Here is a 16,364-nt window from a genome sequence, read left to right as displayed (position 1 = left end):
CATTATTGTAAATGTTAACATTGCAACTTCTAGGTTTTTATTTTTCTTTTTTAAGAGGTAAAATAGGGTGTGTGCCAGAGGACACTCAACTCCTGCCAAATCAGAGATGGAGATACACAGAGGTTTCCAAGAACCCATCACTGAAGTAGACCTATGTGAACCCAACTTGGCTCAGGGAAATTCGTGGAAGAGGGGGCAGAAAGATTGTTAGAGCCACAAGTTGGGACATTACACACAGACACACTACCTCTTCCCCATAACTGAAGGCTGCCCCCACAATGCACAACATACAATCCCCATGGGGATGACTGGCTTCTCTAAGGAGGAGGGTCCCTCTGGAGAGGGGACAAGGATGAGGGTAAGGATGGTACCAACATGTGCTATTTATACACTGAGTATGCCCAAAACTACACACACACACATGCACACACACACGGGGGGGGGGGGGGAGGGAGAGGGGGAGGGAGACATGTATATATAAATTAAAATAGGATGTGTGCAAGGCTTTTTGTATATATTGCATAAAGTTGGAAATAATATTCCTTGTTTATATATGAGGAATTGCAGCTATATAACTTGCTGTATGTACTAGGAATTCCATCCTATTTCTTCCCCCAAGTTGGTACACTTCCAATACAAATGTACCATCAGTTTTGTGGAATGAGAAATTAGGGAAAGTTGAGATTGGTTTCATTTTTCTTTCTCCTTTCTTTGTTTAAACCTCGTCACTGTTTTCAAGCCTTGTTGCCAATCTTAATCATTTTCTTTAAATATTGTTAACAGTTCACAGAGAATAGTGCATGAAACCATTCTTTAAGGTAAAGCCATGGTCCTCACAGCCACTTTTTTGTCCCTCCAGTCCCTGTATGTTTAACAAATGTTTGAGAACATTTGATGTATTCAGTGGAAACTGGAGTGTAAATGGAATCCAGGAGGCTGGAGATACCACCTAATATCTAGTAGTACACAGGGTAGTCTCTACAGCAAACACCAGCACAGGATTTTAATAGTGCTTTTGGTGTGAAATCCTGAGGCTGGAGATTGCATTATGGCCTTTTTGTGCCTTTTTAAACATATCAGATTCCTATTTATATTTTCTTCTTTATTAGTTACATACATACTCAGTGTGTAAATAGCTATGTTTATACCATCCTTAGTCTCCTCCTTATCCCCATTTATATTTTGATGCAGAAAGAAATAGAGCTAACTTTGTATTGCCTGTTTACTGTATTCAAAGAACTGTGCTGACTGGCTCTTGCGTGGGCCTCTCCAGTGCTATAAGTTTGTGCCTCTCACAGGGGCCCCACCCAGGGAGCAAACCCGAATCCATCTCCCAGTCTGCTCATAATCTGCTCAGTGCCATCTCGTTTCTCCCTTCCTACATGTGCTAAGTCTGAAACAGTGTCTTTTTATTGAAGTATTTTAGCAGAGACCTTAGTGGATTTAGAAGTTAGCATTAGAGAATGTTCAGAGTTCAGGGAATTCGAACTTTTACACAAACTGTCCAGGTTCCTCTAGAGCAGAGCTCCCTATTTTGTATTCTGTTGTTCATTGTGCTCAAGGGAAGGGGTAGCTGCTGCCGTAAACAGTTACCCAGGTAAGTCTCCTCCAGTAAATGGCCAGAGAATTAAGGTGTTTTTCTTCTAAAAACTCTCTTGAACATTGGAGATTTTAATGGCCACTTTTATTTCTCTTTTTTAATATTAAAAGTAATACAGGTTTATTACACGTCTGGAAAATTCAAAGCAATAAATGATGGGGAACATTATGTATATAGATTTTATTGTGTTTTATTTCATTTCAATTTTATGAGCATTCTCCCATCATTAGTGGTTTATTTTTATGAAAAATATGCATTCACGTTTAGTTTGATGTTTTCTAAAACTGTTAGTATAGTATAGTCAGTGTGTAGTATAAGAGTCTGGGGTATTGGAGTCAAATCCTGAACTCCTATGTCAGTTTCATCATTCCTGTTACCAGTTTGATCATTTGATTCAACCCCTGACCTTCAGTGTTCTTGTCTATATATGAGTAGTGAATTGACATTCTCTTGTAGGAGTTAGAACAATGAGAAAGAACTCAGGACTCAATGTGAAAACACGTAACACATAGTGTCATTCAGAATAGTAACCCATTAGTTTATTCTGAGGCAGGAACAGTCTCTGTGCTCTTTTCTATGTAATACAAACCATGTAAAAACAGTTCTAGCCAAATTAAAGGTTTTTTTTTTTTTCAAATTTATTGTGTATATCTTTCAGCTTTGTTTCCACTGGAGATCAATAATTCTAGTTATCTGATGCTGTGGTTGAATACATATTTTAGCCATAGCATTTTAAAGCCGTATCTATATCTGTATCCTAGAAGCTGTTTATGTGAACAAATGGAAATTAACGTTTGCTGCTGTAAGCCACTTGGTAAACAGATGTAATAAATCCTGTAATGAGTAGGAGTGCTGTAAGACAAGGTGATGATGTCAGGGCGGCCTGTAATCCTGGCTTTGGGGAGGCTCAGGCAGGATAATCTTGATTTTGCGGCCAGCCTGTGTTACCTACTGACGCCTTGTCTCAAAAAGAAAAGAGAAACCATACCATTCTGTAGAGATTAGACTCCAGCAGAGCTTGTTCCTGTCACAGAGGAGGGAGCAGAGAAGCGTTCTGGAGCACGACCTCTCCTGGAGCGCATGCTTGCTCAAGCGAGGTGGGCTGCAGGCGCTCTGCAAGGTGTGGAACGCTCTGTTCTTGGTTTTCCCGAAGTTCATTATTAACAATTTCCTTGTGCATATGCACAGTACTTGGTGTTACATGGATTCCATCTGCTTCTTTCTTGAATGTTGTTCGTTTATGTTTACAGGGTGTAAATGGGTTTGTTCCTTACTTTCAAAAGGGTGATGTATATTGTTTGTATTGTTATTTTGTTTTTTAGTTTGTCAAATTTGCCAACATTGAAGAAGATACACCGTCCTATCACAGACGTTATGACTTTTTTGTATCTCGATTCAGTGCCATGTGTCATTCCTGTCATAGTGATCCAGAAATACGAACTGAGTATGTATTGTTTGACTTCATGATTTCTCCTGAGTAATATGTAGAGGAACTTATAGATGAGTGCTATGTTTACATATCACCCAGTGATTATCAGAGCACATGAAACATCCCTTCCTGTTGCTGTTAGAAAGTAGACCAGCCAACTGAAGTTGCACAAAAGCAGCTGAGATTCAATGTTCTTCATGCTTGTCTCACTCTGCCCGTCTCATTTCTTCCCTCTCTGAAAGCCACGTGATATCCTTGACACTCAAGGTATGCTCCTCTTCTGGGCCTTTGGACATACATAGGCTTCTCTGGCTAGAACAATTCCCAGTAGACACATGACTTCTCACTTCATTTTGTCCAGATTTTCCTTCACATGCTACTTTACACAACCAATGTTCATATATTTCTATTTATTTGCAAGGAGAAAGAAAATATGAATGGATACTCCAGGGCCTTCTGCTATTGCAACCACTCTCCAGAGGCATGCACTACTCAGTGTATCTGGCTTTACGTGGGTCCTGGGGATTGGATCCTAGGCTATCAGTCCAAGTAAGCCACTGAGCCATCACTCTGGTCCTTCTATCTCTGTTTCTCACTCTGGAATATAAACTCCAGGAGGGCAGGGGCTTTGTTTTGAGAACACAGAGTACATGAATACTGCTGTTCACATAAGGAGGCTCTCAAGCCCGCTCTGAACAGATGAGTTGCACCAGTGAATCATTGTCACCAGGTTTGTCCTGACAACTGACTTGGGCATTTAAAACATTTCTTGTGGATACATCCTAGTAAAAATCTTGAATTGAATTCTGATCTGAAAACAGTCTATAGGTTGATTATCTATATGGAAAATGAGAAAATTTGACTTTAAGCTCTGAAGTTTGAGAATTACTAATATGCCTCAAACAAAGGAAATCAGCCTGAATTCAGAGAGTTCTGTTTGTGGAAGTTTAAGATTTAGCACATTTAAAATTTTTATTTATTTTCTTTCACAACAAATATGGGAATGTCTAGAAATACAATTAGGTTTTAGCTAGAGTTTGTAGGCTATAGTGTTGGTTTATAAAAATGTGAACAAATGTGAGGGTTACTGTAACCTGGAGGAAGAAGGAAAGCTGAGAGTTATTTTGATAGTGATTTTCAGATACAATTTATTTTTGTCTGACTCTTCATTTCATTTTTCTTCATTACAGTAAAAGCCATTGGGAGTCCTGTTATTTTTTGTCACAGTATGTGACACCTTTGAAATAAGGATACTAGAATTGTCTTATAATTTCCTATTCATCTCAGTCACCAATAATTCCCTTTTTTACATCCTAAAGGAAATTTTAAAATGAATGTTTTTAACCATAACATTTATGAAAGGCTGTGTTTAAGTAATTCAACTGTAAATTACTTTAAGCATCTGTCTCCTCCTAGTGATGGATCTTTTAGTTTGTTTTTTTTTTAATTTAATTTATTAGTTTTCAGCAAATACAGGCAGTTTGGTACCATTGTTTAGGCTCATCTATGAACTACCCCCTCCCATTGGACCCTCCTTGTTGATGTAAATGGGTCGTGCAGATCTTTTAGTTTTTTGAGGTGGGGTCTTGCTCTAGCCCAGGCTGACCTAGAATTCACTATGTAGTCTCAGGGTGGCCTCCAACTCTCAGGGATTCTCCTAGCTCTGCTGTCCAAGTGCTAGGATTAAAGGCATGCACCACCACACCAGCAGATCTTTTGAATATTAGAAAAGCAATTTGCAGTATTTCATGTACATATGGAAGGGTCTGTGCTACTTTTTCCTACTTCTAGATCTTCCAGTGCTATACAATATCTGAAGTTGGAGCATGCCAGTCTTTATTTTGCCTCTGAAACAGCTGAGCTGATTACAATTCTAAAGATAGGTGCAGTTTTTCTTTTCGTCACTTTAAGTAAAATCCCATGTCATTTTCTTCCAGTGTGTTTTATATCCACCTTCAGGTTTCACTCTAGATCCATAGTCATGTGGAACTTAACTTTGGCAGTGGGTTATAAGGTTGGGAATTATTAAGGTTTTTTTTTGTTTTGTTTTGTTTTGTTTTTAATACTGCCTTTGGAGAAGTGGATGCCAAACTTTGCAAACCATAGTCTTTGGCTCTGAATCCAGTTTCCTCGTGACTTTTCAAATACAATGGGAAGGGTCATTCGCCTTACTTTTACAATGCCAGCAAGAACGCACATTGGTTGAATATTGTGAGCTGGCTCTTATTCAGACACTGTATGAATTATCTCCTGACTCTGCAGCATTCTTAAGCTGGAGACTATGTGCATGTTCTGTTTCACCGATGAGGAAACTGTAGTTCTGCATTGAGGGCCATGAGTAGAATGTGCTGTGGAGTCTAGATGTAAGATCCGAATCAGATGCCAGCTATGTAGCTGAAGTGGCTCTTGGTCAGTGGCATGCACTGTATGGCCCCCCCCCCCAACAAGAGCATCACAATGCTGCTACTCAGGAAATTGTGCTCTGTGCCCCCTTGTCCTTATAACAGCAGGTGTGTAAAGACATGACCCTTGGGGGAAATGTTGCATTTGCCTAGCATGATCAGTGCGCTCCCTCTGTTTCAGAAGCATCCTGTCGACAGCTTTGAAATTAGCAATGCTTGTCTTCATGTCTTCCAGGCATCCTGTTCTGTGATTACTGTGCTGTTCTAGATTCCTATGTTGTGTCCCCATGCTTTGTACAGTACTGTGACTCCTTCCTTCCTGCTTTCTAGTCTTTACACCAATTGATAGTTTCTGGAAAACAGGATTGGGTAAACCTAATAAAACTTCAGTTGTTGAGTATTTGGGGTAGGCAGTGACAACAGAGCAAAAGGAGGCAGTTTGGCTGGAAGGAATGCCTTGTGAGACAAAGATGTTAGCTGCTTGAAATTTCATCCTTCTGCTACTGTTTCCTTGGCATATCTTATATTGAACACACACAGCTTTCTTTTCTTCCCAAGGACAGTGAGGAAGAGCTTTTCTGAGGAAATGGGAGACAATGAACTGGATAGTGTGGCCTTGATAATGTTTCATGATTCTTTCTAGATCACATGTCTCTTGTAAAAGAAGTGGCTTCTCTTCTTTCCTAAGTGATATTTAGCTCTGGGGAAGGCAAAAGAAACACAGAGCTGCTCTGCTCACTCACTTATGCTTGAGGTTCTGCCTGTGAAAGTGTTGTCATCATCTTAGGAAAACCTTTGCTTATTGAAAATATGTGCACTATATGTTTTTGTATTTTCAGCCTTTTAAATTTTAAATCTGATACTTGCCTGGTTTAGATTTTTGGTATTGTAATTTCTTACACTTATGCTTTTTTAAGATATTTTATTGTCCAGAGAACAATGTCAGCATTCTCTCAGATCTATGAACAATTGTTTAACCTTTTATCTTGGGTCATATTTTTCATCTGTATAGAATCCGAATTGCTGGAATAAGAGGTATTCAAGGTGTGGTTCGCAAAACTGTTAATGATGAACTCCAGGCTACCATCTGGGAACCACAGCATATGGATAAGATTGTTCCTTCCCTTTTGTTTAATATGCAGAAGATAGAAGAAGTTGACAGGTATTGAATAAGGTCATTAGACTTGAGGCATGCAACTTTTGCATATATTACCTATGCTTGCTAGGATAAAACCGCTCTGTTCCTTTGATTATGTAAGGGGTAGCCTCATTAACTTAAGCAGGTTTAAAAGTATAATACTTTCCTGGAATTATTAATTTGTAACCATCTTATATGACTTACTAGACATGAAATGTTATTTCTACAGTGAGGCCCTCAGTTTCTTATAGAATGAATTTATACTTCATTACTGCTTATCCCAGATTATTTTAGTTAACATTAAAGTTGCAACTGTGAAAAACAGAAATTATATCTGAACTGTTATTCCGTAGAGATCCAGCATGCATTTCCATAGGAGTTAAAACCAACCAAAATGAAAATAATAGTAATTGCTGTTTGTTATATATATTTTTTCAAGACAAAGATAGACACTTTCTGACTCATTTCTGTAAGATATTTTGAATGGAATATTGGCTTTGAATATATGCTAGTTTCTTTTTTCCCCTGCAATGTTCAGGAGAACCTGGAATGGTATACCCTAGTCTCCTTTTCCAAGTGCCAGAGCAAGCATTCCTCCACATGTCTGTTGTACTACTCAGAGATAATGTGCAAGTCTGCTGCACAAGCTCTTTGCCCTATGATTCTGGCCTTGTTATTTTTATTTTTTTTGAGGTAGGATCTCACTCTTGCCCAAGCTGACCTGGAATTCACTATGTAGTCTTGAACTCATGGTGATCCTCCTACCTCTGCCTCCTGAGCGCTGGGATTAAAGGTGTGTGCTACCACGCCTGGTTTAAATACTCAATTTTATTTGTAACTTCAATGATTGTAGGTATAGGATCAAAATAAAGTTGTTTTAGAAATGAGCTATGGTTGATAATCTTCTGACAGCACATATTTATTCATTTAAATTTATGCTAATTATAGAAAGGACTTGTGCTTAATCCCTAGGTGTGACTAGCTTTGTAAAACTTCCCTAAAAGCATGAAATTTGCTAGATGTGGTGGCACACACCTTTAATCCCATCACTCAGGAGGCAGAAGTAGATGGATCACTGAGAGTTTGAGGCCACCCTGAGACTACATAGTGAATTCCAGGTCAGCCTGAGCTAGACTGAGACCCTCTCTCAGAAAACAAAAGCAAAAAAACCCATGAAATTTGATATATATTATGTACATACATCTAATACAGATACATATCTACTTTTTATTCCTGGTACTGTAGCGAAGGCTTAACATTTTCCTATGTACTATGTAAAAACCACTAGCTGGTTGGGCAGTGGCACGATAGGAAACAGACCATAGGTTACCCAGTTTTAAATTGCATTGTTTCATGGTGTAATCCCAGTTCCACAAATGTGCTTTTATATTATTATTGCATTATAGTTAGAATAAAACAGTGTCTCAGTATATGAACAAAAGAAGTACTGTTCACTGGAAGCATCTCCTGCAGATGTTCTTACTAGTTTTTAGAATTCTTAGTGCACAGGCTGTGCCACTGTTTCCAGCTCGTTTTCTTTGTGTTCAGATACAGTGGGCGTGGGGTACCTGTGATGGTCTCTCTGGACCCCGTGTGCTCACTAAGACTTTGGTGCAATAGGGAGTAGCCGTGTGAGAGCAAACAAGTAGCTGCTGCCAAGGGCTTTCTTGTAGAGGCCGTTCCATTAGTGCGCTTCCTGGCTGAATTTAGTTCCCCTGTTTGAAAGATTATTGTTGGTACTGTGTGAAGTTACAATTAAGCTTTAATGTTGTTTGCAGATAAAATGAAAAAAAAATTCAACATTTATCACAAAGTGCATTCTGTTGAACTGTTAGAGCTAACATTGAAATTCTTGCATTGGGCTTCTTTCTCTTTCAGTCGCCTGGGCCCGCCTTCTTCTCCTGCAGTGGACAAAGAAGAGAACCCAGCTGTGCTTGCTGAGAACTGTTTCAGAGAACTGCTGGGCAGAGCGACTTTTGGGAATATGAATAATGCTGTTAGGCCTGTTTTTGCGTGAGTAGTTTCTAGTTATTTGTGACTTTGCTGTACTAGTCATGTACTGCTCTCTCTCTCTCCCTCCCTCTCTGTGTTTCTCCCCCTCCTCCCCGTGTGTGTGTGTGTGTGTGTGTGTGTGTGTGTGTGTGTGTACGCGCGCATATGCATGTGTTTGTGTTGAGACCACAGAACAGCCTTAGATGATGTTCCTCTGTCTCTTACTGGCCTGGAGCTTGCCAAGTAGGCTCAACTGGCTGGGCTGCGAGCCCCAGGGATCCCCTTGTCTTCCTCTGCTTTCCCACAATTGAGGTTACAGGTGCACACCACCATTGTTGGCTTTTTCACATGAGTAAATTCAGTTCCTCATATTTGGCAAGGCAACTATTTGACTGAGCCGTCTCTCTACCCGTCAGGTAATTTTTTACAGGGGATAGATACTTTTTTACTTGTTTTTAAATTGTTCTTAGCATAGAACGTAATGGGTTTAAACTTTTTTTTTTTTTTTTTACTTTTATGAGTTAGTTATTACTAGAGCCAATGGAACATAAGGCATTATATGTTTGGGCATTGGTTGAACCATTTGTCTAGTTTTTTTTCCCTTAAATATGAATTATAATGTGCTTTCTATCCTATCTGTCATTTAGCATGAGTATCTCCTTACAGACTGTAAAATGCATATTTGCAGGGAGATATTTAAAGTGATATATATTGTTTTACTGGCTATGACCAGTCCCTCCCACCTCAGCCATTTTCTTTCACTTAGCAAGCAGCTTTCTTTATTTCACTCTCCTCCTTTACTCTTCCTCTTCTCCCCTCCTCCTTCCTTCATTCTTCTCCCCAGCCTGGCCACTGTAGAGCCTCTTCACTTCTCTAAATAAGTCTTCCAGTGAGGGCCTGACAAGAACAAGAGTATTAAATGTCTCGGTGGTCCTCACAGGCTGTCTGTCCTCCAGACTATTCGTAAATCTTGAGACTCTGTGTAACATCTTACAAGCCTTGTTAAGCTTATGTTAAGCTCAGTCATCAAATGGAAGTTAGGGTTACTATGTAGTCTATGTAACTGCTAGACTTTTGTGCTGGTCTTTCTCTTGTTGAAGTTCACCATATCCTTTTGCCTTCTGACTACAATAATGGATTTAGCATATATTAGAATATTCTGTGTGTAGCATCCAGAATTCTTTTCTTAGGGCAGATATTTTTAACAGAGTTCAAAGATATCCTTTAAATACAGGAATTGATAGGTCACAAAATAATATTAAAAACTGAGAATCACTGTATTTGCAATACAACTTAAGGCCTTCCCTCCTCCCAACCACATAAGATCTATCGTTTAAAGACCCTGTGGGCTTGGGGAAATGTTACTAAAACATCAGTATTATATGGAATATAGTAAAAGCAGTTTTTTGCCTAATGTCCAGATATACTAATGTAATAGAACTCCAGTCTGCCAGCCTGTAAGATAGTTGTTATCAAGTTGAATTGAGTAATTTTAATTAATTGAATAATTCTTTTCTGCATAGTAGATAACTTAAATCCTGATCATGTGTTAATTAAGTAATATGTTAGCTAAATATTATGTAGTTATAAACTATTCAACTAGTAACTAAATGTTAAATGCCCTCTACAAATAAAGTATCAGTAATAGGTAAACATTTTATATTTAAGCCTTGTATTAGTCAGGGTTATCTAGAGGAATAGAACTAATGGAATGAGTCTATATGATAAGGGAGATGTATTAAATTAGCTTATAGGATATGGGCTGAGCAGTTGGACAATAGCCGTCTGCAGGCAGGACAATCTGAGAACCCAGTAATTGCTCAGGCCACGAGTCAAAATGCCTCAGCAGTCCCAGTCTGGCACTCAGACCTGGAGAGTTCCTAGAGAGCTATTGTTCCTCATTCCATGTTGCAAAGCTGAGGAAGCTGTGTTCTGCCAATGAGGAAGTACAGGTGGCAGAAGCTGGGCATATGTGCACACCAATAAGTGGCATGGGCAGCCAAGGAAAGGCCTGTGCACTGGTGGGGCATCATTATATGTAGCCCACCACCAGACAGGCTCCCACTCTGGGGAAGGGCTCCCTCCCTCCTCCTTTCATTCCTTCCTAGAAGCACCCTCAAGAAATAAGAGGTGTGTCTCTTAATGATCCTTTTTTAAAATTAATGTTTTATTTATTTGCAAGTGAGAGGCAGATAGCTAGATAGGGTGAGAGAGAGAATGTATATGGGCACACCAGGCCTCTAGCCACTGCAAATGAACTCCAGATGCATGTGCCACCTTCTGTATCTGGCTTTATATGGGTACTGGGGAATCACACTCAGGTCCTTAGGCTTTGCAGGGAAGTGCTTTAAAGACTGAACCATCTCTCCAGCCCCAGTAGTCATAAGTCTGTAAATAATTAGGGGAAATCTTAGCTTCAAATTGTAAAATGCACAGACTCGCCCTTTGCACATGTTAGACAGTGCATAAAGGACAGATTTGAACCAGGGACAGTCTGGTAGGTGGTTGCAGTAATAAAATTCTTTATAAGACTGTGTTAAGAATTGAATGGTAGCATGGGATGAAAAGCTTGTGTTCAAACTAAACATGTCGAGTGATCAGCCCTGGTATGAGAATTTTATGTACTGGCCTGGTTTTCTTCTGCACATTTCAGCAGGTTTAGTTTTTAGCCCTAACTTTTGGTCCTGTGCATAGGTGACCCTCAATCAGTGAACCTATGCCTACTTTGCAGTACTTCCTACATAATAACCTGTGTATATAAAGCTAGGCCAGTGCATATTATGCATAAAGTCATAGGACCCAAACACATGGACAGTGCTTGCTGAAGTTCAGCAGAGACAAAAGTCTATTTTTTTGTTTGTTTGTATCATTTCTTCATTGGTTTTTAACCAAACTTCCAAGTGATTTTGAGGCATGTTGTCTAGAAACATGAATGGGAGCCACTAGTTTAGGGAAATGAGCCTTTTGTAAAGGGAAACAATATTTGGAAAGGCTTTTCCTCTCCTGTTTCCAGTTCTTCTTAAACCTCTTTGCAATGAGAATCTGCCTACCTGCCTCTGGCTTCCTCCTCCCCGCTGCATGTGTGGTTGAAGTTTCAGAAAAGGCTTGGTTCCCATGGCTTCCTTCAGAGGCCAGATAAAGTAGGCAAGCTTCTTGACAGTATCTTCTTCAGATTCCTTAGAGGTCTCATCTTCCAGGTACTGAGCTGTGCTGGGATCTCTGATCTGAACTTACAGCCTGTGTAACCTTTGCCTGGAGCCTCCTGTGTCTGGGATGCTCGGCAGCACTCAGTGAGGCATGGGATTGGAGACAGGGTCCCAGCACTGTCTGCTGTCACCTTAGTAGGTGCTTGTACCATGCAGTTGGGCTGAGGGACTTTCTTGCTACTTCATATACTTACTTAAGGTCTTATGTGTGTTTAGTACTTGTTTTGTGACAAGACATGGCCTTTAAAAGAAATAGGATTTTCTTTTAGATACTCTTCTGTTAAGTTTTTCTCATTGAAGGTTTGAAGGACGAAGATATAATAAAAACCTGAGGGACTGGAGGGATGGGTTAACAGTTATGGTGTTTACCTGCAAAGCCAAAGGACCCTGGTTCGATTCCTCAGGACCCACGCTAGCCAGATATACAAGGGGCACATGTGTCTGGAGTTCGTTTGCAGTGGCTGGAGGCCCTGGCATGTTCATTCTCTCTCCCTCCTTCCCTCCCTCTCTCCCCCTCTTCCTTCCTTCCTCCCTTGGTCCTTCCCTCCATCCCTCCCCCTCTGTCCCTTCCTCTCTCCCTCCCTTTCTCTGTCAAATAAATAAATAAAAATTGAAAAAAAAACTAAAATTCTTAATTTTTAATTGTTACTTACAGGCATTTAGATCATCACAAACTGTGGGATCCTAATGAATTTGCAGTTCACTGCTTTAAAATTATAATGTATTCTATTCAGGTAAGACATTAACTGTTTATCATCTTTATACAAATCAGCTTCATTCCGTATAGACAGCATATCACCAAATAGAAAACTATAGGACAAGCTGATTATGGTGGCACACGCCTTTAATCCCAGCATTCCGGAGGCAGAGGTAGGAGAGTTGTGAGGTCAAGGCTACCCTGAGACTACAGAGTGAATTCCAATTCCAGGTCAGCCTGGGCTAGAGTAAAACCCTACCTCAGAATACCAAAGGGGGTGGGGAGTAAGAAGAAAAGAAAACTGTAGGACATGAAACAGGTTCTTCATTTATATCTTGTCTCATTTGCTGTTTATTTTCCAGGATGAAAGAAAACATTTAATAAGAGGGATGAGTTCAGTTTCTCATGCTGTAACTTGATTCTTTCAGTTTACATTCTTTTTATACCCTACTTTATTTTTGCCTGATTCTTTATAAGTGGAATGAGCATATGCCCTGGTTTGCTTCACCCTTATTGACTAAAGTGTCCTGGTTGGATAATAAACTAAGTAGCTATGTTCTTAATAATGTTAACAAGGTTCCCATATTAACAACGTGCACTTTTTCCTCTATTGAAAGCAAATGTGAAAACACAAACTTGGTTTTTAGTTTAGAATGTTAATAAAATGACCATATATTTTGAAAGAAGTGTCAAAAATACTTAGAGATGAAATCTGCTATGCTGATAGAGACTGAACAGTCTTCATAGCTTTGAGTAGAGTAGTTATCATGAGTAGGGGACAGCTGTTTCTGGAAGAACAATTATCCCCTCCACTTTCTCACCCTTCCAGCTGCCCCCTCTGTTCTCTTACGTAGTCTCACTTCTGTTTTTGTTATCTGTATGCATATGATATTATTACATATCAAGATAAATTCTAAGACCCAAAACACAGAGAAAGCATGCAGTATTTGCTTTCCTAAGACTGATTTCATTAACTGAATATGAAATTTTCTAGAAAACAACCTGCCTTTGTTCATTATGGCTGAAAAAATTCTTAGTACGAAGATCCATCACCTTCTTCTTAACATAAAACTACCCGTTGCAGAGGAGACACAGGTACCCAGCCTGTCTAACACAGTGGGCCTATCTAAAGGCCAGCAGAGAAAAGTTTCAGGAACCCAGGCACTTCAGTCTTATAGCCAGATCCACAATAGTCATGACTCTTGGGGTGGGTATTGGGTTGAGGGCAGGAAACCTTAATATTCCATTTAAAATAAGAAGCATCACTGGTGGTCAGTGCTATTCTGGATGATCTTTGTTTATTTTAGGTAACAAGATCATTCATTGTAATTGAAGAAATTCATTTACCTGTGATAAAATCGTGTCTGTATGCTCTGATTTAAAATTTTCAAGTATTGTTATTTTTTTTTTTCTTTGAATACTGACTTGTGCCTAGTTAAGATTCTGACTATTTGGCACTGTTAGATGTCCATACTAGCATTTATCTGCTTTAAGTAAGGGTCAGATACTGTAATTTTCAAAATTGAATTATAAAAATTATGTTTGAAATCATTATGTCCTATTCTGAAATTATTAATATATAGACATATAAAGAAAATGAAAAATTTCATTATCTGTCTCTAGAGTGTTTAAATACTTAACTATAATTCTAGTCATATTTACTTTTTAAATATTTTGTTTATTTATTGGAGAAAGAGAGAAAGAAAGAAAAACAAAAAGAATAGAAAAAAAAACAAGGCAGATAGAATGGGTGCACCAGGGCTTCCGGCCATGGTAGGTGAACGACAGTCACATGTACCACCTTGTGTATGCATCTAGCTTACATGGGTCCTAGGCAGTTGGACTTCAGTTCTTAGACTCAACAGGCAAGCTAACCACTAAGCTGTCTCTCCACCCCCACCCCCCATATTTACTTTTTAAAAACTAAAATGGACACATTTTATAACTTCCTTACTTTACTCGGGATATCATCAGTACTGTGCAGTGTCTGTCCTTATTTGCCAAAGGAATGGTTGTGGTGTCTTCATGCTATCTCAGAAGTACCAGCCCCTTAGACTTGGTGCTCAAGTCCATGTGCTTGTTAGGGGTTCTACCACAGCGCAGGGACTTACCACACCTCACGGTGCTGTTTGCCTCCTTTAGGCTCAATATTCTCACCATGTGATCCAGGAGATCTTAGGACACCTGGATGCTCGGAAGAAGGACTCTCCGCGTGTTCGTGCAGGAATTATTCAAGTTTTGTTAGAGGCTGTTGCCATTGCTGCTAAAGGTTCCATAGGTGAGTAGCAGTTAAAAAAAATTATGTATATTTCAGTGTTTTTTTTCTAGTAAGATGTAACAATACATGAGATACTCTTTAAGACTTTTTTTTTTTTCCTGAAGGCATGCACCACCACTCCTGACAATCTTTGGTCTTTTAAATTTATTTATGTATTTGAAAGAGAGAGAGAGAGAGATAGAATATGGGTGCTCCAGGGCCTGCAGCCACTGCAAACGAAATCCACCTTTATGCATCTGGTTTATGTGGGTTCTGGGCAATCAAACCTGGGTCTTTTGGTTTTGCAGGCAAGTACATTAACTGCTAATAATGTCTCTCCAGCCCTGTTTTGGTCACAGTGCAGGGGCACAAAAGAGTCTCATGTAATATTACCCACAGGATATGTATGTATGTAAGGACCATAAAAAACTAAAGTGAATTTGGTGTTTATATTTGGATCCCACTTCTAACAGATCTCATTTTATATATGTAAATATTCTAAATTCTAACACTGTGATCCAGTCATTTAGGTGAATGTTTTCCTTCACTGTAATCAATTTGTGCATAGAAAGTTTCACCTAATTCTGAAGTATAAAGACAACTTTGCTCATTTGCAGTGACTGGAGGCCCTGGTGTGCCCATTCTTTCTCCCTCCCCCTCCTCTTTCTCTCACTCTCTCTCTCCTTCCCTCCCTCCCTTTTTCTCTGTCACTCTCCAATAAATAAATAAAATTTAAAAAAATCAATGTGGAAATCTATTTGCTAATGCAATATCCTAATATTTTAGTGTTGAATAAGGGTGAATATTTTGGATATGGTCTTTTTATTATTTGTCTTATTGTTCATCTCAGAAATGAAAGTGGGATATTGAACTAGTGAATTAGATGGCCCAGCTGTTAAAGGTCCTAGCTTTGCAAAGCTTGCAGGCAAGCCCAGGTGTGACTCCCCAGTACCTACGTTAGCTAGTTGTACAGTGGAGTTCCTTTGCAGTGGCAAGAGATCCTGGAATGCCCATTCTTTCCCTTTCTCTCTGTTCCCATCTTCTCTCCCCTTTCTCTTACTCCTCCTCCTCCTCCACAAATAAGTGAAAATATTCTTTAAAAGAACTATGAAATTAAGCCCTGATGATATATTGACTCACCACACCTGGTAATGTCTAATGTGTTGTGCATTGTGTGCTAAGCTCTGTACATTCATGCAGTCATTTATTCATGACTCTTTTCAGAGAAGCTTGCAGAAGTGGAACCCGTAATTCAAATGGAGTGTGATAGATGCACTGATGGAGGGGAAGGAGCAAGAAAAGTCAGTTGAGTTGAACCTGACAAGTAGCTAATTTCTCCTAACTAGGGAATTTTATCCCTCTCTTAATTTCAGAAGGTATAAAATGAATTTCTACTGCAGTGAGATAGATTATTCTAATTTTATTGATTCTGCCTTATCATACAAGTTAAATATTTTCTTAGTACATACTATTTTGAGGAGACATGATCTGGTGGAAAGCTTTAGACAGTTCTTTTGTGTACACACATGCTTTGTATGATTTGTACTAGAGTCAAACAGTGAGTTATTTTTAGATAGCCAGCAAATATTTGTTTCTGTGACCAAGAGAATTTGTTACTTAGATATGGCGCACATTTTTTAAAA

The 16,364-nt window shown here is 39.2% G+C and overlaps 1 protein-coding gene across 2 annotated transcripts in view; it reads left to right on the top strand.

Annotated features, from left to right (window-relative positions):
• Window positions 1-16,364, top strand: part of Efr3a (EFR3 homolog A) — an 86,419-nt gene that overhangs the window by 40,379 nt on the left and 29,676 nt on the right. For both annotated transcript variants that reach the window (XM_045142747.1, XM_045142748.1), the window contains exons 5-9: window positions 2,923-3,044; window positions 6,444-6,593; window positions 8,448-8,582; window positions 12,423-12,501; window positions 14,607-14,742. In XM_045142747.1, coding sequence (XP_044998682.1) covers window positions 2,923-3,044; window positions 6,444-6,593; window positions 8,448-8,582; window positions 12,423-12,501; window positions 14,607-14,742 — 622 coding nt within the window. The remainder of the gene's footprint in view (window positions 1-2,922; window positions 3,045-6,443; window positions 6,594-8,447; window positions 8,583-12,422; window positions 12,502-14,606; window positions 14,743-16,364) is intronic.

Source organism: Jaculus jaculus, chromosome 2, assembly GCF_020740685.1.
Source record: "Jaculus jaculus isolate mJacJac1 chromosome 2, mJacJac1.mat.Y.cur, whole genome shotgun sequence".
Lineage (NCBI taxonomy): Eukaryota > Metazoa > Chordata > Mammalia > Rodentia > Dipodidae > Jaculus > Jaculus jaculus.
Note: the sequence above shows the minus strand (reverse complement) of the source record. Positions and strands in the feature narration are given on the sequence as shown.